The 26,887-nt window shown below is 42.2% G+C and overlaps 1 protein-coding gene across 1 annotated transcript in view; it reads left to right on the top strand.

Moving 5' to 3' along the window:
- Positions 1–26,887, top strand: part of LOC140729394 (unconventional myosin-Id-like) — a 113,331-nt gene that overhangs the window by 7,903 nt on the left and 78,541 nt on the right. The window contains exons 2-8 of the mRNA XM_073049080.1: positions 258–466; positions 10,497–10,590; positions 12,317–12,482; positions 13,826–13,879; positions 16,632–16,727; positions 21,274–21,390; positions 25,722–25,928. Of these exons, the coding sequence (XP_072905181.1) occupies positions 258–466; positions 10,497–10,590; positions 12,317–12,482; positions 13,826–13,879; positions 16,632–16,727; positions 21,274–21,390; positions 25,722–25,928 (943 nt within the window). The remainder of the gene's footprint in view (positions 1–257; positions 467–10,496; positions 10,591–12,316; positions 12,483–13,825; positions 13,880–16,631; positions 16,728–21,273; positions 21,391–25,721; positions 25,929–26,887) is intronic.

Below are 26,887 nucleotides of genomic sequence, written 5' to 3'. Positions count from 1 at the left end.
TGTTAAAGTAGGTCAAACAGCTTTCTATCTTCACAGGTATCCTTGATCTTGTGATCTGCAAAGGTGGAGACAAAATTAATTAAGATGTAATGTTAGCGTGATCATAAGCATGATTCTTAACTGCGTGTGGTTTACAAGACCTTGTCATTTTTTTATATTCTAAACAAGTTATATTGGTAGGCAAACCTTTAAAAGAGAATTTATTACAACAAAGATCATTGAGGAACAATTTACTTTATCATCTTCTTCTCCTATAGGTTTGATAAGAATAGAATCTACACCTACATCGGAGAAGTGGTTGTCTCAGTAAATCCCTATCAGCAGATTGATTTATATGGGCGAGATATGATTGAGCACTACAAGGGAAGGGAACTATATGAAAGACCACCACACTTGTATGCTATTGCAGATGCAGCCTACAAAGCAATGAAGAGGAGATCAAAGGATACCTGCATTGTAATATCAGGTGAGAATTAAGGATATGGCAACTTCACGTTATGTCCAAGGCTATCCACATCATGCCATCAGTTCTTGGAAAGAGCAGATGTGTTATGTTCAAAGTCAAAAAGTTTAAAGTATATTTGTTATCAATATACATATATGTCATTATATACAACAATGAGATTCATTTTCTTGCAGGCATACTCAAGATTTTAACCATAATAGAATCAATGAAAGACCACACCAACCTGGGCTTTCAACCAGTGTGCAAAAGGCAACAAACTGTGCAAATACAAAAATACATACATACATACATACATAAATAAGTAAGTAAGTAAGTATGTAAGTAAGTAATAAAGAGCATGAGATAAGGGTTCTTGAAATTGAGGCCAAAGGTTCTGGTAACTTTTCAATGATGGGGCAAGTGAAGTTGAGTGAAGTTATGTACCTTGGTTCAAGAACTGATGGTTGAGGGGTAATAACTGTTCCTGAACCTGGTGGTGTGAGTCCTGAAGCTCCTGTACCTTCTTCCTGATGGCAACAGCAAGAAGATCTGGGTGGTGGGAATCCCTGATAATGGATGCTACTTTCCTGCAACAACGTTCCATTCAGATGTGTTCAATGGTGGTGAGGGTTTTACCAATGATGGGCTGGGCCATATCCATTACTTTTTGTAGGATTTTCCATTCAAGGACAATGGTGTTTCTATGCTAGATTGTGATACGGCCAGTCAATATACTGTCCACCTCACATCTTTTGAAGTTTTTGCAAAATACTAAGGAAGTAAAGGCACTGCAGTGCTTTCTTTGTAATTGTACCTACATGCTGGCTCCGGGACAAGTGTGATTATAGCACAGAAGTAAAGTAATTTGAAGCAAAGTTATTTTTAATGTGATAGTTTTCAAATACAGGAAGGCAGAAAAAGAGAGATAGGACCAAGGAGGCTTTAAAATAGACTTCAGAGTATACTATTTATAAAATATTCACATTACTTGATACCACCCTCAGTGGCGATTCAATGGTTGAGAAGAATTGAGTCCTAACATAAATATTGAAATAATTAGTGTTTTTGTACTGATGACATGAATTATTTTCCTTTTGATGTGTTTTGTGATATTGCAAAGTGGTGTTCACTACTGTATTACTAAGTTTATCAATGTCAGCTGCTGGGTATTGAAGACAAAAATATAGAGAAGTTGGAAGTGTGGGAGGTTCAGGGTGAGCAACAGGGTAAAGCAAAGTTCAAATTTTGTGACAACAGAAACAGGACCAGCTTATTGATGTCCCCAGCTTGTTCTGTTGTTCTTTACAATGCAGGTGATTTGTGCCAAAACATTCTCATTCGCATTTTTACCATATCCACCAGAGCAGTGAGATTAGATCTGTCTCACTTCTTGTCATCAGGAGCTACTTGCATATTTTACCACATTGTCCTCTAAATGCCGTGATACAGCTGTTCTGAAGCTACATCTGCCACCCAGCTTCCGCCTGTCAGCCAGAATATTGTCTGGTCCCTGCTGCTGCAGCTGGTGGCTTCACTCAATTAATTCTAGACATCATTTTATTTGGATCAAAGAGCTGAAATCTGACTTCCATCTTGCTGCAGTAGGTCAATCATCCACTCAGCAATCCTGGCTGCGAGCTCCTTTAGTGCACTCAGGCGCTGTGGCTTCCCATTCGCAGGAATTGGAGAGTTCATGGAAGGCTTTGATCTGTTCCATTGACCAACATGCTACAGGCAGTAAACTATCCATAGCATGTTGCTTGTTTTATGGATAATCTTTTATTTTAAAAGCTTTATTTAGTGATACGGCACAGAGTAGGCCCTTACAACCCTTTGAGTTGCGCAACCCCACAACCCTAATTTCACCCTAACCTAAATCACAGGACAGTTTACAATGACCAATTAACCTACGTGTTTGGACTGTGGGAGGAAACTAGAGCAGCTGGGGAAAACTCACACGTTCCACAGGGAGGATGTACAGGGACTCCTTACAGTATGGTGCTGAATTGAACTCTGAACTCCGTAATGCCCTAAGTTGTAATAGCATTGCACTAACCGCCACAGTAACGTGACCTCCATATGTTCTGTGCAGCACTTTCACCTGGTTGGCTGCCACGTTTTGTGCATGCTTGGAACTGCTCCCCAGCTGACATGTTCTTCACTGAACCCAGGCTGGTGTGATGCTATTGGGGAGCTGGGGATGTGCCAGGCTGCATGGTTGCAAATTTAGCTCAACCTAATTGTTGTTGATAACCCTCAAAGGTTTTCAGATGCCCAACCCTGAGCTGTCAAATCTGTTCTGAATGCAGGGTAATGCACGAAAGATAATTGATATCTGCAGTGTTACAATGGAAACAGGAACAGAAAATGCCCAATTGTTCATAGCCATCATTCAACATGACTGTTGTTGATATCTGCTGTGATTGACTAAATCAAGCCACACGGAGCTGTAATTGGGATATATAGAAACGGGGAGATACAGAGATGGCTTTATTCAGAACAGCAGATCTTCTGGAGAATATCTAATATCTCCTCCCACAATATACTTTCTAAACACAAAGGCTAAATAATTAACTACAGTTGCAATGGCTATAATCACTTACTTAAGTCTAACATTTTAAATGTAGACCGGTCACTTTGCAGAATTGCATATAGCGTCTCCCATGTAGCAGAACCCTTTGAGTATTCAGTACTGGTGAATCAGTCATGGAGTCCACCTTCTGGAGGCACTGCCTACTGAAGATGTCCTCAGTGGTGGGGAGGCTAGAGCCCATGATGGACTGGCTGACTCTACAAACCTCTGCAGCTTTTTTCAATCTTTGCCATTCGAGGCCCCCATACCTGGCATTGTTGTAACCAGTCAAAATGTTCTCCACTATACGTCTGTCAAAATTTGCTGGAATCTTTAGTAACATACCAAATCTCCTCAAGCTCATTATAAACTGGTGTGGTTTCTTTGTGATGGGGCCCTGGATAGATCTTCAGAGATGTTGATGACCAGGAACTTTAAGATGTTCACTATTCCCACTGCTGACCTCTCGATGAGGACTGGTGTACATTCTCCCAATTTCCCCTTCCTAAAGTCCACAATCAGTTGATTCCTTGGTCTTTCAGATATTGAATGCAAAGGTGGTGTTGTGACATCACTCAACTAGCCACGTATCCCACTCCTGTACGCCTCCTCGTCACCATCTGAGATTCTGCCGATAGTAGTTGTATAATCGGTGAATTTACAGTACTGTACAAAAGTCTTAGGCATGTATAGCTTGGGTGTCTAAGACTTTTGCACAGTACTGTATAGTGGTTAAAACAGGAAGGTGATTAGGAACAGTAATATAAGTATCTAGCTTTGTAATAGGATTGTATTACAAATAGTATTTGTAAAAGTATTAAGTGTTATTTGGTAGCTGGAAAGTTGAGTAAATACAGTCTTAGGCACCCTACCTATATACATTTGTGCCTAAGACTTTTGCACAGTACTGTATAGACTGTGTTTGAGCTGTGCCTAACCACATAGATATAAGTATAGCAAGAGTGGAGCAGTGGGCTAGGCACACATCCTTGAGGTTTGTCTGCATTGATTGTCAACGAGGAGGAAATGCTATTTCTGATCCACACAGGCTGTGGTCTCCTGATGAGGAGCAGAATGGATCCAGTTGTGGAGGGCCTGGTTTTGAAGCTTGTTAATTAATACTGAAGGGATGATGGTGTTGAGTTGTAATCAATAAACAGCAGCCTGACGTAGGTATAGATATTGTCCAGGTGATCCAAAGCCAAGTGAATCGCCAGTCAGATTGCGTCTGCTGCAGAGCTGTTGTGCTCAGCAAATTGCAGTGGATTTATATTCTTGATCACGCAGAAGGTAATTCTACCCACGTCAAATTTCTCAAAGCACTCACAGTAGATGTGAGTGCTCAGGGCGAAAGTCACTGAGGTAGCTCACCTTGCTTTCCTCGTATGATTACTACCTTTTGAAGCAGGTGGGAAACTGACTGAGACGTCCTTGAACACTCCAACCAGTCGTTTGTTTGTTTGATTTTTTTTGCGTGTCGCACCAGACAGTCAGCCATTCTTGTCTGGCGCGTGGTGTCAGGATTGGTCTCCTTTCGGATTAACCGGGTCACGTTATGACTTGACCTTTGTATTTTTTACGAGGTCGAGTGGCTAGCTCGACGCTCAACCCAGCACAGATGGAAAGCGTGCTCAGGGGTGGATCGACTTGGGTTTGAACTTGGGAGCCTTCGCTCCGGAGTCCGGAGCTGATGCCACTGCAGCACCAGCCGGCTAGCCAGTTGGTTGGCACAGGTTTTCAGTGCCCTGCCAGGTACACCATCACACCCTGACGTCTTGCAGGGATTCGCGCTTCAGGCCATGACCTTTTAGCAGAACTGAAAACGAAAGGAGCAGAAGCCAGAATAAGAAGGTGAGGAGAGGGAAAGGGGTGCAAGCTGGCAGGTGAGACCAGATGAAGGATGATGTTTGGGGGAAGAAGGAAGGAGGTGATATTGGAAGGGGTGAAGACTGAAGATGAAGAAATTTGATAGGAGAGGGCTGTAGCCATGGAAGACAGGAAAGGAGGAGGAGAACCAAAGGGAGGTGATGAGTGATGAGGAAAAGGGAACTGGTAAGAAAGTAACTAGAATGGGGAAAGGAAAAACAGAGAGGAGGGAATGGGGGTAAGATTATTGCGATAGGCAGAAAGATCGCAGTCTGATCAGACACAATATTATTGAATATAGGAGCAGGCACAAAGGACAGAATGGACTAGTTCTTTCCCTTAATCCCTATTTTTTAATGTTTACTTCAGCTGGACTGAACTCCAGTGCTTGTGATATGTAGGCAAAAAGTTAATTAGATATTTTGATAATTTTCCAGCCAGCTGTGTAAATATTAGGCAGATCACTATCAGCATTGTCTCCTGGTGGTACCACGCATCACCGATCCTTCATCCTTGACAGATCTCAACTGATTGTCCTTGCATTGATTTCAATAGCATGAAAGTGATATGACACTCCAGGTTACTGTCCTCAAAGTGAATATACTGAGAATATTCTGTAATTATGTAACACTTCGGTTAGGCTGCACTTGGAGTATTGTGTGCATTTCTGGTCATCCATAACAGGCAGAATTGGGGACTTTGCCGGGCTGCCTCCGTTAAAGGGTATGAGCTATGAGGACAAACTGGGGTTGTTTACTCTGGAGAAATAGAGGCTGAGTTGAGGCCCGATAAAATTTTATAAAATTATGAAAGGCATTAATAGGGTAAATGGTTAGAATTTTTTCCCAGGGTAGAAGTGCCAGAGGACATGTATGTAAGATGAGAGGGGGAAAGTTTTATAGTGATGTGCTAGACAAGGTTTCTTTACACTGAGAGTGATAGGTGCCTGCAACAGGCTGCCAGGAGTAGAGGTGGAAGCCAATAAAACAGTGATGTTGAAGAGGATTTGAGATAGGCACATGAATACGCAGAGTCCGGAGGGCTATGGATCATGTACATGCAGTTTAATTCAACATCATGTTTGGCACAAGTGTGAAGATTGATGGGCCTTTTCCTGTCCTACATTGTTCTATGTCCTATGTTCTCACTGTCTCACCATAAATCCACTGATGTGTACAGATACAGGCTTCTCTAAGTATGGACACACAGTAATGCAATTAGTAGGAAAGACGTGATGAGCCAACTTTGGAAAATTATATAACCGACTGGAATACAGTTAGTAGACTGAACTTGAAAGTTCAATAGTAAGTGCATTTGTTTTGCAAATATGCACTACCCCTTTTGATGTAGACACATTAAAGCATTTATGAAAGCATTGTATTGTATAAAAAACAAGAACAGAATCTATCCAAATGTAGAATATATGGCTATCAGGCTGCTGGGGAAGTTATCAGATTTGAACCGCTTAAGTACTATTGAACAACCACAAAAATTGCCATCTATGTGGCAAGTAGGAATAAGGAGAATGATTGCCCCAATCTGCTTTCTTTCAATGCAGCAAAAGCCTGAGAGGCTGATGGACAAGATGAGGGTCTGATGCACTGTGAGGAGTTCAGAGAGGAATAGACAGCTGCGGAGGATTAAAGGCACTTAAGGGATTTGGAGGAACAGTTCTGTTCATCCTGCTCCCACAGGAAATGTTTTAAACTTATTTCCTTTGGGAGTCTCATCTATGACAAAATAACACTGAAGAATTGACAGTATTGAGGTGAAGAATAGTGATATGTCATTTTAAATGCTCCTTATTCTGGTAAAAATACTCTCTGACAGTATTATCAAACTTGCAAACATGGCCCAATACATCCCTTTCTCCTAAATCCATGACCTCCGTCACTAAAAAGATAAGAATACAGAGCGCACGAGAAAACCACTTTCTTCAGATTCCACATTATCATCATTCATCCACTGTCACTGGGTGAAATTCCTCATATTGTACACCCAAAATTATGGGAACAGCTTCCCCACACTTATTAACTGTTTATGAAGACCCACTATCACCCACATAGGAGAATTCAGGGTGCTTATATACCTGCTGACTTGGGAAAACTGCCAACATAATCAAAGACTCCTGCCACCCTGGTCATTCTCTCTTCCCCCTGCCCCCTCCATCAAGCAGAAGATACAAAAGCTTAGGGGCATGTACCCCAGGCTCAAGGACATTTTCTATCAAACTCTTGTGCGATCCTTTCATATGCTGAAAGATGAACTCTTTGCGGCCCTTGCACTTTATTTGTCGACTTGCACTCATCCTCTCTGTAAGTCCAACACTAAGTGTGCATTCTGTTTTCTTTTTATTACCCGGATGAATGTATGTATGACATGATGTGACACAAGTTACTCTATCTCAGTGCATGTGACAATGGTACAGCAACACCGATACCAGCAATGCTAGAACTTTTATTGTAAAATAACACATCCTGAATTTTCCTTAGAGATGCTCTCTAACAGCAAAGGAAATCTATTATCATCACAATCTGACTGATGATTCTCACACCATCTTATGGCTCTTAAGTGCTTTGTGACATGAAGAAACAAGCTAGCATGGTTCGGGAGGGTTTAAACTAACTTGCAAGGGGGATGGGACCCGGAGTGATAGAGCAGTGAAAGAAGTGCATGGAGTAAAGTCGGATCTAACATATAGAGAGGCTTTGAGGAAGGAGCAGCAGAATAAAGGGTATAAAGGTAGTAAGGTAGAAGGGCTAAAGTGTGTGTACTTCAATGCAAGAAGCATCAGGAACAAAGGTGATGAACTGAGAGCTTGGATACATACATGGAATTACGGTGTAGTGGCCATTACAGAGACTTGGCTGGCACCAGGGCAGGAATTGATTCTCAATATTCCTGGATTTCAGTGCTTTAAAAGGGATAGAGAGGGGGGGAAAGGGGAGGAGGGGTGGCATTACTGGTCAAGGATACTATTACTGCTGCAGAAAGGGTGGGTAATGTAGCAGGATCCTCTTTTGAGTCAGTATGGGTGGAAGTCAGGAACAAGAAGGGAGCAGTTACTCTACTGGGGGTATTCTATAGGCCCCCTGGTAGCAGCAGAGATACCGAGGAGCAGATCGGGAGGCAGATTTTGGAAAGGTGCAAAAATAACAGGGTTGTTATCATGGGTGACTTTAACTTCCCTAATATTGATTGGCACCTGATTAGTTCCAATGGTTTAGATGGGGCAGAGTTTGTTAAGTGTGTCCAGGATGGATTGCTGTCACAGTATGTTGACAGACCGACTAGGGGGAATGCCATACTGGATCTAGTATTAGGTAATGAACCGGGTCAGGTCACAGATGTCAGTGGGTGAGCATCTGGGGGACAGTGATCACTGCTCCCTGACCTTTAGCATTATCATGGAAAAGGATAGAATCAGAGAGTACAGGAAAATTTTTAATTGGGGAAGGGCAAATTATGAGGCTATAAGGCTAGAACTTGTGGGTGTGAATTGGGGTGATGTTTTTGCAGGGAAATGTACTATGGACATGTGGTCGATGTTTAAGGATCTCTTGCAGGATGTTAGGGATAAATTTGTCCCGGTGAGGAAGATAAAGAATGGTAGGGTGAAGGAACCATGGGTGACAAGTGAAGTGGAAAATCTAGTCAGGTGGAAGAAGGCAGCATACATGAGGTTCAGGAAGCAAGGATCAGATGGGTCTATTGAGGAATATAGGGTAGCAAGAAAGGAGCTTAAGAAGGGGCTGTGAAGAGCAAGAAGGGGGCATGAGAAGGCCTTGGCGAGTAGGGTAAAGGAAAACCCCAAGGCATTCTTCAATTATGTGAAGAACAATAGGATGACAGGAGTGAAGGTAGGACCGATTAGGGATAAAAGTGGGAAGATGTGCCTGGAGGCTGTGGAAGTGAGTGAGGTCCTCAATGAATACTTCTCTTCGGTATTCACTACTGAGAGGGAACTTGATGACGGTGAGGACAATATGAGTGAGGTTGATGTTCTGGAGCATGTTGATATTAAGGGAGAGGAGGTGTTGGAGTTGTTAAAATACATTAGGACAGATAAGTCCCCGGGGCCTGACGGAATATTCCCCAGGCTGCTCCACGAGGCAAGGGAAGAGATTGCTGAACCTCTGGCTAGGATCTTTATGTCCTCGTTGTCCACAGGAATGGTACCGGAGGATTGGAGGGAGGCGAATGTTGTCCCCTTGTTCAAAAAAGTTGGTAGGGATAGTCCAGGTAATTATAGACCAGCGAGCCTTACGTCTGTGGTGGGAGAGCTGTTGGAAAAGATTCTTAGAGATAGGATCTATAAGCATTTAGAGAATCATGGTCTGATCAGGGACAGTCAGCAAGGCTTTGTGAAGGGCAGATCGTGCCTAACAAGCCTGATAGAGTTCTTTGAGGAGGTGACCAGGCATATAGATGAGGGTAGTGCAGTGGATGTGATCTACATGGATTTTAGTAAGGCATTTGACAAGGTTCCACACGGTAGGCTTATTCAGAAAGTCAGAAGGCATGGGATCCAGGGAAGTTTGGCCAGGTGGATTCAGAATTGGCTTGCCTGCAGAAGGCAGAGGGTCGTGGTGGAGGGAGTACATTCAGATTGGAGGGTTGTGACTAGTGGTGTCCCACAAGGATCTGTTCTGGGACCTCTACTTTTTGTGATTTTTATTAATGACCTGGATGTGGGGGTAGAAGGGTGTGTTGGCAAGTTTGCAGATGACACAAAGGTTGGTGGTGTTGTAGATAGTGTAGAGGATTGTCAAAGATTGCAGAGAGACATTGATAGGATGCAGAAGTGGACTGAGAAGTGGCAGATGGAGTTCAACCCAGAGAAGTGTGAGGTGGTACACTTTGGAAGGACAAACTCCAAGGCAGAGTATAAAATAAATGGCAGGATACTTGGTAGTGTGGAGGAGCAGAGGGGGTACATGTCCACAGATCCCTGAAAGTTGCCTCACAGGTAGTTAGGATAGTTAAGAAAGCTTATGGGGTGTTAGCTTTCATAAGTCAAGGGATAGAGCTTAAGAGACACGATGTAATGATGCAGCTCTATAAAACTCTAGTTAGGCCACACTTTGAATACTGTGTCCAGTTCTGGTCGCTTCACTATAGGAAGGATGTGGAAGCATTGGAAAGGGTACAGAGGAGATTTACCAGGATGCTGCCTGGTTTAGAGAGTATGGATTATGATCAGAGATTAAGGGAGATAGGGCTTTATTCTTTGGAGAGAAGGAGGATGAGAGGAGACATGATAGAGGTGTACAAGATATTAAGAGGAATAGGTAGAGTGGACAGCCTGCGCCTCTTCAACTTCCTATTCAACTGAGTGGGCAGGTAAAGCCTCACTAAACTCTTTATAGAACTGTTGAGCTGGATATTGAGCAGCAGGTATGGAATGGGGCTCCTCGAATGCATAACCATCTGTCTCAAAGGTGACAGTGTTATTAACTGGAGTAAGGGTGACACAACCCCAGCTTGATGGGTTTTTATATTGCAATGATCTGACATCTGACCTCCATTTTGTTACTAGTTTCAAGGAAACAAAAATTAACTGGCTATGCTGACTCTGAATTAAACAGGACGTTTACTTGTTCTCCTTCTCAGGTGAGAGTGGTTCTGGCAAGACGGAGGCGAGTAAGTACATAATGCAGTACATTGCTGCCATCACCAATCCCAGTCAGAGAGCAGATGTTGAGAGGTAAGAGCAAGTCACATGCCCTGTTTTTATTTCATTCTCCTTTACAATTATATACTTGAAATGACATTAAACAACCTTGAATCTTTCTATGCCAGTTTTATTTGGAGTCAGGCCTGCACATTCAGGCTTCTCTCGGTTTCCACCTTGCTACCAAGAGTCACCTGCCACTTGTTTCCAACTCATCACCTGCAGCCTATTTAAACCCAGCTCTCATCCAAAATCCTTGTTGACTCATATGAACCAGCCATCCTCAACCAGTTGATCCTAGCCTTCTGTTGTCTTGTCATGTTAAGTATCTGTTCTCTCTTGTTTAGTAGTCCCTTGCAGCTTGTTATTTAGCAGTTTATTGCTTACTGTTAAGCAGGAGTAAATTTACCAGATACTGTTAAATTGTCTCCGCTGCTCTGTGTTTGGGTCAAACCTCCTCTATATTTCCTAACCTTTGGTCACTACATTATAGGGAAGATATGAGAACTTGAGAAGGGGAGTCCAGAAAAGATTTATGAGAATTGTTTTGGGAATGAAGGACTACAGCTACAAGGCAGGAGTTGAGAATCTGGAACTGTTTGAAAAGAGATAACAAAGGAAGATTTAGCCTAAGTAAAATAAAAATGAAGCAAAGTGGGTTGTTCTCTTTGTGGAGAGGTTGAGGACTAAAAGTTGCAGTGTGACATAAAAGGAAGAGAATTAAGAATGATTTAGGAAAAATGACTTTGTGCAGCATGTTGTTGGAACTGAGATATGTTCTCTGCAAAAGGGGTTACATTTCCTGCAACCTTCAAGATAAAATGGGATAAATATATGGTGAAGAAAAATCTGCAAGGTTACAGAGAAATGATCCAGGGAGCAGCTAGTGAGTTGTTCTAGTAAGATAAATATTTAACAATAATCTGCAAAGATAAATATTTAATATAAAAGCATTATGAGATTAAATTCGACATAGCAATGTGGAGAAGTTCAGGGAAAAGATTCCAGAATTTAAGATCAAGAATGGGAAAACAGGAGTATGAACAAGGGACTTAAGCCTGGAAATGTAACTGCATAGTGCAACATGCTTGAATACTCGGTGTAGGAGTACCAAGTTTTGGATGTTTGTTTCAATCCTCCAATCACGTGCTGAAAAGAATGTATTAAAACACTGATATATTAATGCTTTCTTTAAATTTAAAGCACTACATGACATTTGATTTCACCTTGTAGGCTGTGTGAATATGTGTATAATTCATACCTGGATCTAATTCCTGGAAGTGCGAACCTGGTACACAAAGTATTTGATAATGTTTTCTTTTCTTTAAACTTTCCACTGTGTAGCATGTATAAACATTATGCAACTCAGCAGAATGGCTGATACATTTCTTTGGCTGAACTGTAGATCTCCACTTAACATTTTTGTCTTCTTTAATTCTACCAGATTTTGCTAACACTCCTCTGAAGATCTTTGAAATATTACATAATGTTAAAGCTACTATTTAAAACATGTTCTTGGCAAAGCATTGAGGTTGTCCTACTTTATATTTAGGAGTAGGAATAAAATTATTTGATTGGCAGATGAATTAAGAAGCTTCCCAGTGGCAACAGCATTTTTTAAGGGAAATTAATACTTAGAGATTCATTTTCAGTTTTTGAGGTCAATACTACCTTTGTGTTATTTGTAGTTTCCAAGAGGAATATTTTTATCTGACCATCTATTCTATTTATTTTATTGCCAACCTCTGAACATTTCAAGTGTGAAAAACACATTGCTAAAATCAAACTGCATCCTAGAAGCATTTGGAAACGCAAAGACAAATCGAAATGATAACTCCAGCCGTTTTGGGAAGTACATGGACATCAACTTTGACTTCAAAGGAGACCCCACTGGTGGACATATCAACAATTATTTGCTTGAGAAAGTAAGACAATGCCTTTATTTTCCTTAGAGTTACAGACACTCAACTTGCTTGTGCAGTGTACATCATAAATCTCTCTCTTTAATTCTTAAAGACATTTTAAGGACAGTTCTTTACTTCTTCTAGTTGGCTATATCTTACTCATTTTATCAGTGGTTTTCACTCATTTGCTGCTCTTTTCTATCTATGGGTCTGTGTCCTGTTATTCCGTATATCTCAAGGCCTCTCATAATATGATAATGATAATATAATAATATATTATTTCATTGAGATATGATAATATCATCTATCTCAAACACTACTTGTTGCTTTCCCTGATTTCCCCACTGCCTTTCTTCTTTCACTTTCCTTCTCTCCTTGTGTCATTGCAGCTTTTCTCTTTCCCTTCATGATTATAATTTTCCGCTAAGCACTTCCTATCTTCTCTCAGCACCGTGCCACCCACCTCTCTCCAAAACTTACTCTCCACATCTTCTCCTCTGGACTCTCCTTCCTTTACTCCTATGGGTAGATCCTCTACACTGCTCCTCCCCATCCTCTGCCTCTTTCCCATCATCCTTCACTCTGCAGTCCTGAGGAAAAAAAATCAATGTTGTTTTCTGAGATGATGAATGAGCAGGATAGTCAGGAGAAGGCAGAAAGTGGGGACATCAGTGTCTAAACACCTCCTGCGTATAAGTGAATTGAAGCTGACAGGCATCCACGTGCAGGTTTAATTACATGTAGAGCAATACAGTGATAGATTTGGACAGCAAGGATACAGACCTTTAGGCCATTATTCTATGCTGGCCATCAAGTACTTATCTATAATAGTTCCGCCTACCATCACTTTATTCATAGTCTTCTATGCCTTGGCAATTCATCTGCTCATTTAGTTACCTCTTAGATAAAGGTTGAGAGAGTCACTGTTTCCCCACCCACTCAGGCAGTGCATTTGAGTACAAGAATTAGGACGCCATGTTACATTTTTTTAAAATTCTGGTGATACTGTATTCAATATAAAACTCATTAGCAGAGAGGACTGAGAAGGTGGAATTTATTAGGAAGGGAAGTGTTTAAGGAGAGTGAGTTAAATGTATTAGACCAAGCAATCCGATGAGGAAAAAGAGAATGATTGTTGGAGTTAAAGGCAGAAGGTGATAATTGAACTGCATACCCAGTGTGAACTCTAATGACCTTTTATTGTATTCAATATTCCATAACACACCGACATACAGTAAATGACTTTCTATTTCCTTATTCAAGTGGACTTGTTGTACATCTTAAATATTTTCTGGTGGGCATATTGCTGTTAATTTTCATGGACCTTGTTCTTGAGTTACAAAATATTGTTTCTCTTTCTCTAGTCGCGAGTTACTGTGCAACAGAAAGGGGAAAGGAATTTCCATTCATTTTATCAGGTAATAAGTGATCTGTTATCATCTGATTTTTTTTACCTAATGTATTAATTTTCAGTAATTAAGGCCAGAACCCAAAGGGTGACAGGTGACTGTTGGTTGTGATGTTCTGATTGGAATGGTTCCTGCAGCAAAATGTCACGTGGGGAGGGAGAGCAAACTACAGTGCGGGAACACCACACACAAATTGGGAAATAGGCTGGGCATGCTTATACACAAGTTACTAAAAGCTACCGTGTGGTGCAGAGTCAGTTAGGAAGGTGAAAATATGAACATGAGAATAAAGCTGTTTTATTGTAAATATACAGCCCCTTGATCAAACCATATTGAGAATGTTGTGTACTGTTCTGGTTTCCTTATCTAAACTAGGACATATTTGTTCTAGAAGGATTACCGTGAACAACACTGCAGACTGCTGGTGTGTTTGACAAATTAGGAGAAATCGAGTAGGCCAAGAGGCCAAGGCTTTCTCTGTAGAGTTAGGAAAAGAGGTGGATATCAGGGCCCTGCCTGAGAATTCTGGGAAAGGGAGAGACTAGAGGTAAATTGAGAGTATTTGAATCTGGTAATTGGAATGGTAAGGTACAATAAAAAGTTTGTCTTCGTACAGATTAATTCATTACAGGTGGTACAATTGAGGTGGTACAATGTAAAACAATAACAGATTGCAGAATTAAGTGTAACAGGTATAGAGAAAGTGCAGTGCAGCTAGAAATAAATTGCAAGGCCATTGTTGAGGTGGCTTATAAGGTCAGGAGTCCATCGTATCGTACTGGCCAACCATTCAATTGTTTTATAACAGCAAGGCAGAAGCTGTCCTTGACCCTGTTGGTACATGCCTTCAGGCTTTTGTACCATCTGCCTAAAGGGAGAGGGAATACTTGGGGTGGCTGTGGTCTTTGATTATGCTGGCTGCCTACCTAAGGCAGCTGTGTCCACAATTCACTGCAGTTCCTCACAGTCACAAATATGGCAATTGTCATAACGTGGTGCATCCAGACAGGATGCTTTCTATGGAGCATCAATAAAAATTGATAAAGGTCGATGGGGGACGTACCAAATTTGTTTTGCTTTCTGAGGAAGTAGAGGCATTTGTGATCTCTCTTGGCTATGACATCTATATGGTTGGACCAGGACAGGCTATTGGCAATGTTCACTTCTAAGAGCTTGAAACTCTCAACCCTCCTGACCTCAGCATTCTTGATGTGGACAGGAGCCCTTCCTGTTCTGTGTTCAGGAAAGAGGTGTGCCGAATGTTCTCATTTATAAATGCTAAACATACGTTAACTATACGTAAGAGGGTTGAACCCATACCCTTAGCTTCAGTAGGGAGCTGGATCATTAAGCCGAAGGAAGACATTCCGAGCAATAATCAGGGCTTTGTAATGCTAATCTGCTGAATATGTTGTGGAGGCTAATATCTTCTACCCCTGATTGGTGTCACTTCATGAGGGCCCATTTTGGGTATTCAATATTTTAGAATCCCTTAGAAGCTGGAGAAATTTATGGAAATATTCACAGAAGATTAAAAAGAATAAGCTTTGGCGTGAGATTTATAGTTCTGAATGGGCATTTGAGGCTTGGTTCAGCATTGTTTTTTAACCTAGGGTAGAGAAGTCACTGGTTCAAGAATGAGTCTAGTTTCAAGACTGGCACAGAGCGAGCCTGAGTAAGTTGTACCACGGAAGGCACCATACCAAGAAGCCAAGTTAGCTGCTTAACAGTTGTAGTGTGTGGAAGAACTGAAGATGACTCCCTCAGATGCAGGCTGTACTGGAATGGAGGCTTCACTCAGCTGCAGGTTTCTATCTGCAGCAGCTTGGTTTGCTGTCAATTGAACTCAAACACACCCCACTTCCTCTGGCTGTCATGGCCACTGCGCCCAAACATCCTTATCCCCCCATGAACAATGTGCAGCTGCCAACTATTGACTGATAAGTGGAAATTCGAGCTAAATGATAAGTGAACGGTAGGAATTGCTATTTATAATTTAGTGCTTTACGTGTTAAATTTATGGAATCTGGGTATTCAGGAAAATTAAGTGAACAAGTGGGCACTTAGACTTGCAAAAGCCAACATTAAACCATTATTTCTCACAGTGAGTTTTAACAGTTATAAGAATAAACTGCCTAGCTAAGATGGTGTGGTTTCATTTCCTACCACATTCAGAACGTACGTGGCTTGCTACACCTTTACACATTTCAAAGACTAATTGGGCTATGGAATATATTTTTAGAGTTGGACATAGATTTATCATAGTTAGTGCAACACTGTTGCTAGAACATTGTTCTCTGATTCAGACAGGTCTGGGAATTTAGCACAAATCTGATGGATTGTTTTAAAAATATACTGAATGCAGAAATACCCTACCATGAAGGGACCTTGAGACCCTAATTTGATTAGGCTGCATGTCACTTCATTCATTGCTTGATCCTAAATGGCAGGGCACCTTAGGATGTGAGATAGACACAGACTTTCAAAATTGCTTTTGTTTCAAGAACAAAACTAAAAAAAAATTGGAGATAGTTCGCAATATCAAATTTCCAAATATCTTCAAATATGTCAGGGAGAAAGTTTTGTATATTATATAAATTCCAGATCTCAATTTAATTCAGTCTGCCCCATTTAAACATGCTTTAAATTGTGTGTTAAAAATGGTGCCTTGTAAAGTATTAATCATGTGCACTCATTAATCCTGCACACTGGATCAAATGTATTTTTTATAAATCCCTTTCATCCGTCTTGCTGTTTCCAGCTTTTACTGGGTGGTTCTGATGAACTGTTGAAATCCCTGTACCTGCAGAGAGACACTGCTGAATACGTATTCACCAGAGATGGAGCATCTGCCAATGTAAGTAGACACAGGATGAGTGCTTTGGTATTGCAATTACCTTGCTGATAAGCATGCCGACCTAAATTATAAGTGTCTAATATCATGCAATAGCTGGAGTCACATACACAATTAGATATTTGGTTCTGAGATAATATGTTCATAATCGGGACCAAGTTAATCTGAAGTATTCCCAAACACATTTCCAGCAGGATCTTGAAAGATCAATGTCACTAAGATGATGACTTTGATAGCCTTTATGCTAGAAGGACCACGTCTACATCCCATGAAGCATGTATGCCTGGTATATGTACCGAGACTCAGTGAGATTTTTATTTGCTTTACATTCCATCCAGACAGGTATTAAAAAGGAAAACAAAGTACAGTTACATTCACAGCGAAAATAGAGTTCAGGTAGACAGATAAAGTACAAGGGGCCATGACGAGATAGACTAGGAGGTCAAGAGTTCACTGTTTAGTGTATGCCTTTTCAATAGTCTCACCTTTGGGAAGGTGGGGCTCGCCAGCCTTGGACGGCAGCCCGCCTAGGAGAAGGAAAACTTTGTTGTCTTGTGGCCATACCCAGCCATGGGAAAGGCTTTGGGAGTAAACCCTGAGGAAGAAATCCGGAGCTGGGTTCCCTAAAGCAGTATGATGTTTACAACTTCACTCTGGCAAACTCTGCGACGACGCTGGTGCCAGGCTGTATCGGTGCTTGTCCTTCCCTTGGACTACATCAGTGACGTGGAGAAGGGGAACCTGCCACATGGACAACAGCCGGTTCTTCAAATCTTCCCACCCAGGCTTGCACCCTGGAGAGGACACGGTCCACCCGAGGTGCAAACCCATAATCCCCTGGGATTGACGGCTGCCTACTACTATAGCGGGATAGAAGGTGGCCTTGAGCCTGGTGGTATGTTCCCTCAAGCTTTTTTATTTTCTGCCTGATGAGAGGGAAAGAAGAGAGAATGACTGTATGGGAAGGGGCTTTGATTATGTTAGTGGGTTTCCTGAGGCAGCTGGAGTCAGTGGAGGGAAGGTTGGTTTGTGTGATGGACTGGGCTGCATTTATAACTCTCTGCAATCTCTTGTGGTCTTGGGCAGCACAGTTGTCGTGCCAAGCTATGAAGTATCAGAAAAGGTTACTTTCTACGGTCCTTCTGTGAAAACTGGTGTGAGTTATCAGGAACATGCTACATTTCCTTACCCTTCTGAGGAAATAGAGGCATTGGTGTAGCACTCAGTAGCATCCTTGTGGCTAGACCAGGACAAACTGTTGGTGATAGTTGAAACCTGAAATTCTCGACCATCTCCATCTCTGCAGAGTTGATACAGACAGTCCGCCTCACTTCCTCAAGTCAATGACCAACTCTTTTGTTTGAGGGCATTGATTGTTGTCTTGATACCAGCGGACTCCTTATCTCTTTGCTGAACTGATTTCGTCATTGTCTGAGATCTAGATGGTGTCACGTACAAGTTGTAAACAGAGTTAGGGTAGAAACTGGCCACACAGTGTATAGTAAGAGGTTGAGATTACAGCCTTTGCAGGACACTGGTGATGAGAATAATTGTGGAGGAATGTTGCCACCTGTGCTTGCTGATCATCCTCTTTTGATCATGAAGTCAAGCATCCAGTTACAGAGTGGGATGCTGGATCCTAGGTCTGGGAGCTTGCAGATGAGTTTGTTTGTGAACAGTGCACTGAAAGTAGACTTGCCGTCACTAAATAGGAGACTGACATAGACATTTTTTAAAAATCCTGATGTTTGAAAAACAAGTGTAGGGCTGTGGAGAAGGAGTCTGTCATGACCCATGTTTCAATGAATTTCAGTGGATCAAGGTTGTTTGGGAGGCTAGAGATTTGTTACAAGGAGAAAATGTATGGAAGTGTGAATATATATCTCAAAGTGCAGAGATTACTTTTTATTTGGGTCAGACACCTGACGATCAAAAAGAGTCAGCTTCCAGCTTGGACCTTTCTTCTGTCGAGGTGGGCAATAGTACTGTTAACACACAGCTGTGGAAGGAAGCTGGGACCCAGGCTGATCGTTCATGTGAATTGGTTTGAAAAAAGGAAGTATCAGCAAGAGACCAGTCCTGATGCAAACACACCCACAGTCCTTAGGAAGGAAGTGGTTACCGTTTAAAAGAAAATCAAACAATATTTTTTACTTCTTTCCCAATTTGTTTTTGCTTGTGTTGACAGCTAGTGAATTCTCAGTGTATTGCTGTTTTAAATATAGGAGAAAGGGAGTAGTCTGGACTTGGTTGAAGGTATCAACACCCAGTTCATTGAAGTTAAAAAATGTCAGCAATTTAATTCCAATACTAGGGTGGGAATCAGATCAGTATAGTTTCTAAATTGGTTACTCTTGTCATGTATACTGAGATACAGTGAAAAGCTTGCCTTGCATACTGTCCATGCAGATCAATTCATTACAAAAGTGTATCGAGTCAGTACAAGGAAAACAATAGCAGAACGCAGACTAAAAGTGTTAGTTACAGAGAAAGTACACTCCAGGTAGAATAGAAGGTGCAGGTAGCAGAACGCAGACTAAAAGTGTTAGTTACAGAGAAAGTACACTCCAGGTAGAATAGAAGGTGCAGGTCATAATGAGGTAGATTGTGAGGTCAACAGTCCAGTTTTTCACACTAGGAAACCATCCAATACTCTTATCTCTAGATACAACACTGAATCAAGTCATCTGTAGAAATTCTCTGATAACTTAGCAATAGTTGGGAGTAAAAAGGGAGGACGGGAGGATGAATACAGGGCCCTGGTGGTGCAAGCTGAATCACCTGCAGCTCAACATCAGTAAGACAAAGAAGTTAGTGATAGACTTTAGAAAGACTAGGCCTGTATTGCCCTCTGTTACTATTGATGGTGAGGACTTGGATGTGGTCAGGACCTACAAGTACCTGAGGGTGCATCTGGAAGACAGACTTGACTGGAGCATCAATACAGAGGCCATGTACAAGAAGGGCCAGAGTCACCTTTATTTCCTGAGGAGACTGAGGTCCTTTGGAGTATGCAGGCCTCTCCTTCACATGTCCTACCAGTCTGTTGTCACCAGTACAATCTTCTAATTGTAGTGTGCTGGGGCAATGGCATCAACATGGGTGATGCTGACAGGCTCAATAAACTGATTAGAAAGGCTGGCTCTGTTATGAGTCAAACTGGACACACTGGAAGCTGTGGTAGAACAAAGGACCCTATGGAAAATCCTGGCAATTCTGGACAATGTTTCTCACCCTCTGCATGTCACCTTGGCTGAACAGAGGAGCACTTTCAGTAATAGACTAAGACAACTGCACTGCTCCAAAGAGCACTATATGAGGTCATCTTTACCCTTGGCCATTAGGCTCTATAATGAGTCAACCTATAGCAGGGGAAGTGATAACACTCTCTGTTAGTCTGTTTGTGGTAACTTGTTCTTTATTCTTTCTACTTCACTTCTAATATTTATATCTGTGCACTTGTAATGCTACTGCATTGTAATTTCCTTTGGGATCAATAAAGTATCTATCTGTAACAGAGGGGTAGAAGCTGTTCAGTCTGGTAAAACATGCCTTCAGGCTTTTGTGTCTTCTGCCCAATGGGAGAGAGGAGAAAAGGGGATCTCCATGGTGGGTGAGGTCTTTGATTCTGCTGGCTGCTGGTTCTGCCCAATGGGAGAGAGGAGAAAAGGGGATCTCCATGGTGGGTGAGGTCTTTGATTCTGCTGGCTGCTGGTTCTGCCCAATGGGAGAGAGGAGAAAAGGGGATCTCCATGGTGGGTGAGGTCTTTGATTCTGCTGGCTGCTGGTTCTGCTTCAGCTGGATCCTCTATTTCCTCACTTGCAGATCCCACTCTGTTCAGATTGGCAGCAACATCTCCTCCAGAATCACCATCAGTACAGGTGCACCACAAGGCTGTGTGCTTAGCCCTTTACTTTACTTACTTTACATTTACTACTGTGAGGCTAAGCACAGCTCCAATGTCATATTTAAGTTTGCTGATGCCGCCCCTGTTGTTGGCCAAATCGGTGGTGACAAATCAGCAAATAGGAGGGAGATTGAAAGTCTAGCTGAGTATTTCCACAACATCTCACTCATTGTCAGCAAGGCCAAGAAACTAACTATTGAATATAGGAGGAGAAAACTGGAGGGCCGTGAGCCAATCCTCATTGGGGATCAGAAGTGGAGCAGGTCAGCAATCAGTGTCATCATTTCAGTGGATCTCCACTGGGTCCAGCATATAAATGCCATTACAAAGAAGGCAGGGCAGCAGCTCTACTTTCTTAGAAGATCTGACATGTTATCTAAAACTTCGACAGATGTGCGGCAGGAAGTATTTTGACTGGTTGCATGACGACCTGGTATGGAAGCATCAAAGCCCTTGAATGGAAAAGCCTACAAAAAATAATACCACTGAATTTCAAGGGGACATGGATTCAAATATGTCATAGAAAATGGCTGTTGTTAGTATTCCTGAATGTTTCTAAAATCTATATAATTCATCGCCCTATAGCTTGGTGCTAACTCTGCCAATTTCTTATCTTCACGTTCATTGTAATTCACTTCCAGACTGGGATTAATGACAAAGCAAACTTCAAGATGGTGAAGAACGCAATGGAAGTGCTTGGATTCAGTGAAGAGGAAATCGCTGCCATCTATAAAGTCTTGGCCACCATCCTGCATCTGGTGAGGATAAACTTTAATGTTAAATTGTTTTACATAAGCCTCTAGGATACCTCACTAAAGGAGAAAAGAACAGGTTACTATCGATGCAATGCTCCTCAGACAGGATGAAGAGGTCAATACTCCCCAATGCCATTAGGCTTTACAATTCTACCGCCAGGACTTAAGAACTTTTTAAAGCTATTATTAATGCTTTTTGAGATGGTGATTTAGATGCATATCATATTTTTTTTTACTGAGTTAAGTATTGTATGTAATTAGTTTTGCTACAACAAGTGTATGGGACATTGGAAAAAAGTTGAATTTCCCCATGGGGATGAATAAAGTATCTATCTATCTATCTATCTATCTATCTATCTATCTATCTATCTATCTATCTATCAAGAGATGAAAGGTTTAACAATGAATGTAAAGTGTGGGTTTGATGAGGAAAAAGCATGTTGAGTAACAAAAAGAATATATAATGGCAACGTAGTAGGTGCAATTTATCTCAGCTTTCCTTAATGTTCTCCATGATAGTCTAACTAAATCAAAGAAGTAGCAGAATGGATGCCTTGCTAGTTTTGGGACAGTGAGCAGACTGTGAAATTAAAGTTAGCTGTTCGGTGACAGTGTGTAGCAGCTTTCCACAAGGACCCGCTCCGCTACCATTTATAATTCATATCAATGATGTTGATGCTGGAATCAAAATCCCCAGCTCAACATTTGCAGATGATACCAGGTTGAGTTGGGGAAGGAAATACCATTATTGAAGAGGATTGCAATAAAATTGAGCAGGATATTAAAAACTTGAAGAAAGGCAAATGATCAACAAATGTATCTTAGCAGATGGGATCCTGGAGTGGAGTGTAATCACTAAAAGTTGTGTTGCAGATTAACAAGGTCACCAAAATTCCATAAATTACTAAGATTTATTTCCAGAGACGTAGAATTTTAAAATATGGAAACTGTACTGAACCTTCAGAGAGCCATAGTTCTTGTAGCCATATTATAGAAAGGATACAGAGGCATTGAGTGAATGCAAATAAGGATGGAACTGGAAATTCAGGTGTATATAAATATAAAGAAAGGTGAACATATTGACTCTCTTTTCTTTTGAGAAAATCACTGGGCCAACCTATACAGGTCTCTGAAAGTTCAAGGACTTTTGATAAAATGGGTCTAGAGAGAATGTTTTCACTTGCGGGGAAGCGCAGAACCAGGGACCTTTGATATAAGATAGTCCTCAGGATATCCTATAGAGAATTCAGAATAAACATCTTTACCCAGTGAGTGGTAAGAATGCTGATTCACTATCACAGGGAAAAAGATGCTTCAAAGTAAACTTGTGTGCAGAAAGGCAATAGAAGATTATTTATTTATTTAGCAATACAGGACCTGGCAGCCCTTTCAGCCATGCCACCCCAGAACCTCACAATCCCAATTAACCCTCACCAATACTCCCTCTAATTTGTAATGACCAGTGTGCGTAAAAATCTTGGGCTGTGCAATTTTTTGCCCAATGACGACAATGCGTGTGCTCTAATTCCTTCAATAAAAACAGTATAAATAAGCCATTTCTAAAATTTGCAGACAAATCATCGCAAACTTCACGTTGTCAACACTGTCTACGTTAGAAACTGGTAAAGGAAGTGTGATTGTGCACTATCTTGAAATATACAACACACCAGTGTGGCAGCCTCTTGTGTGCAATTGGAATTTCTTTGTGCTGGTAGCAAAAGATGTGTGTGCATGCACACATGTACACCTAGAGGGAATATTGACCCTAACCTAACCACGGGACAACTTACAGACCTTTTCATTGCTAACTGCCGACAAGACATCAACCGCCTTGACTTTACCACTCCTCTCTCCAGCTCTCTTCTTCTGAACACACTGTTCTCCACTCTCTCCACCCGAATCCTAACCTCACCATCAAACCCACAGATAAGGGGGTGGGGATGCTGTAGTAGTGTGGCGGACTGACCTCTGCCTTGCTGAGGTCATGTGACAACTCTCAGACACATCCTCTTACTTACCCCTCGAACAGGACCCCACTAAGGAGTACCATTGTCACCTGTACAATCACTGATCTTATTAACTCTGGGGATCTCCCATCCATTGCCACCCCCCTCATTGTTCCTTTATCCCGCACCTCCCATTTCTACCTCCTACCCAAGATCCATAAACTTGCCCGTCGACGTAGACCCATTGTTTCTGCTTGTTCCTGTCCCTCTGAACTTGCATATATCTGCATACCTCGACTCAGTTTTATCTCCCCCAGTTCAGTCCCTTCCTACTTACATCTGTGACTCTTCACACGCTCTGGATCTTTTCAATGACTTCTAATTCCCTGGCCCCGATCGTCTCATTTCCCCCATGGACTTCTGGTCTTTATACGCCTCCATCCCCATCAGGAGGAGTTTAAAGCACTTTGCTTCTTTCTAGGAAATAGACCCAACCTGTTCCCCTCCACCAGCGCACTCCTCTGTCTGGCAGAACTGGCCCTCACTCTCAATAATTTCTCCTTCGGCTCTTCTCACTTCCTTTCAACTGAAGATGTAGCCAGGAACACTCACATGGGTCCCAGCTACGTCTGCCTTTTCATCCGCTACGTGAAGTAGTCTGTATTCCAAGCCTACACTGGTATTACTCTCCAGATTTTCCTACACTACATTGATGACTGCATTGGGGCTGCTGAACTCGTTGACTTCATCAACTTTGCTTCCAACTTCCACCCTGCCCTCAAATTTACCTGATCCGTTTCTGATACCATCATCCCATTTCTCGATCTCACTGTCTCTATCTCTGGAGACAGTTTATGCTCTGATATCTTTTATAAACTCACCAATTCTCACAGCTACTGGACTATACCTCTTCCCACCCTGTCACTTGTAAGAATGCCACCCCTTTCTCTCAGTTTCTCCATCTCCATCACATCCGCTCTCAGGATGAGGCTTTTCATTCCAGAACTAATAAGGTGCCCTCCTCTTCAAGGAAAGGGGCTTTCCTTCTTCCACCATCAACACTGCCTCACCTGTGGCTCTTCCATTTCACGCATGCCTATCCTCACCCCCATCTCCACCACCCACCAGGGTTAGAATTCCCCTTGTCCTCATCTACCACCAAATTAGCCTCCGCATCCAGCATATAATTCTCTGAAACTTCTGTCATCCTTAACGGTATCCCACCACCCAGCACATCTTTCCCTCCCCCCACCCAACTTTCTGCTTTCTGCAGGGATCATTCCCTATGCAATTCCCAAGTCCATTTGTCCCTCCCCACTAATCTTCCTCCTGGTACTTATCCTTGCAAGTGGAACAAGTGCCATACCTTCCCCTACACCTGCTCCCTCACTCCTATTTACTCCAAACAGTCCTTCCAGGTGAGGTGACACTTCACCTGTGAATCTGTTGGGTTCATCTCCTGTATCTGGTGCTCCTGGTGTGGCCTCCTGCATATCGGTGAGACCCGACATAGATTGGGAGATCGCTTCACCAAGCGTCAGAAAAATCAGATCTCCCGGTGACCACCCATTTCAATTCTACTTCCCATTCCCATTCTGAAATTTCAGTCCATGGCTTCCTTATGAGGCCACATTCAGGTTGGTGGAGCAATGCCTTATATTCTGTGTGGGTAGCCTCCAACCTGATGGCATGAACATTGATTCTTGAACTTCCAGTAATTGCCTTTACCATTCCACCTTCAGCATTCCCATTCCCGTTTCCCCCCTCACCTTTTCTCCTTATCTGCCAATCACCTCCCTCTGGTTTTCCTCCCCTTTCCCTTTCTTCCATGGTCTTCTGCCCTCTCCTATCAGATTCCCCTTCTCCAGCTCCTTATGTCTTTCATCTATCAATTTACCAGCTCTTTACTTCACCCCTCCTCCTCTCCCAGTTTCACCTATCACCTACTAACTCATCCTTCTTCCTCCCCTCCCCCCCACCTTCTTGCTCTCATCTTCTCTTCCAGTCCTGATGAAGGATCTCAGCCCAAAACATCAACTGTTTACTCCTTTCCACAGATGCTGCCTGGCCTGCTGAGTTCCTCCAGCATTTTGTGTGTGTTGCTTGGATTTCCAGCATCTGCAGATTTTCTCGTCTTTGTGCTAAAACTCTATCAACCTCAGTCCTGTAAATCCAATTGGCTCAGTCTTCAATTGAATAGTGCATTCTAGGATTCTTTAGTGTGTATCTAGAAGTCATGCATATAATACATTTGAGTATATAAATCTTAATTAATTTGTATGCATTCATGTATCATGCAGGTGCAGCAGCTCCCATGATTCCTCTTATGCACATGTTGTCAGTATCCTCAAAGACTTTGTTGACTCCTGGTTTTGTTGATCTTCATAGGGGAACCTGAATTTTGTCACAGAAGGTGACACTGTCTCAATTGACAATGAAGACCTGATCTCTCAGATTGCGGAGATCACAATGACTGAGCCAAATACCGTGAAGAAGACACTTCTCCATCGCACTGTAGCTACCGGAGGGGGTGAAGTAATTGAAAAGCAGCACACATCCCAGGAAGCCACGTATGGCAGGGTTGCCTTCGCTAAGGTAGAAATATTTGCTTGTGAGTCTGGGTGTATCTATTGTTTGAGTGTTGTAGGAATGCCATAAATTGAAAGAGAGATGGAGTTTAGCACTAGCGCCCTTATATCTTAATCAGGCTGTTATGGGCTCAAAGTTCACTTCAAGGACTTGAGCTAAAAATGTGGACAAACAACAATACAGTTCTGGTTACCCGCCTGCAGGAAAGATATCAATAAGCTTCAAAGTGTGCAGAGAAAATTTACAAGTTTGTTGTTGGAACTTGTGGACCCGAGTTACACAGAAAGGTTGAACAGGTTAGGACTTTATTCCATGGGGCATAGGAGAATGCGGGGAAATCTTATAGAGGAATGCAAAGTTATGAGGGGTACAGTTAGGGTAAATGCAAGCAGACTTTCAGTGAGACTAGAACCAGAGGTCATAGGTTTAAGGTGAAAGGTGAAATATGTAAAGGAAATGAGGAGGAACTTCTTCACTCAAAGGGTGTTGCGAGTGTGGAGCGAGCCAGTAGTGGAAATGGTGGTTGCAGGCTCAATTGCAACATTTAAGAGAAGTTTATGTAACCCCTGGGTCGCCTCAGGCATCGCTCAAACTCGTTCTAGTCTAGGGGGAGCAGCCTTCGGCCCCGCCAAACTGGGTAATCAGCTGGTGTGGATGATGTGTGATGTCCCCGCCTCGCCCAAAAAACAGACAGTACACCTTATGCGCTTAAATGAGTACAATTTATAAAGATTACTATAACTAAGCGATTACTAACAATACAGTATATATGAATAAGAGAAAAAAAGAAAAGGCGCCAAACTTATCAAAGTCCAAACCACTTCGTGCACAACCGTTGGAGCTCAATTACTGAAGTCTTCTGGCCACCATTCGATCCCCTCCGACTTCCTCGACCCGCCTCCTGGGACCCCCACGGTGGTCGACCAGACGCTCCACACTCCTCTGTCTCCGTCTCCTCTCATCAC

The sequence above is a fragment of the Hemitrygon akajei genome, chromosome 1 (assembly GCF_048418815.1).
Source record: "Hemitrygon akajei chromosome 1, sHemAka1.3, whole genome shotgun sequence".
Taxonomy (NCBI): domain Eukaryota; kingdom Metazoa; phylum Chordata; class Chondrichthyes; order Myliobatiformes; family Dasyatidae; genus Hemitrygon; species Hemitrygon akajei.
This window is presented reverse-complemented; position numbering and strand designations above follow the sequence as displayed.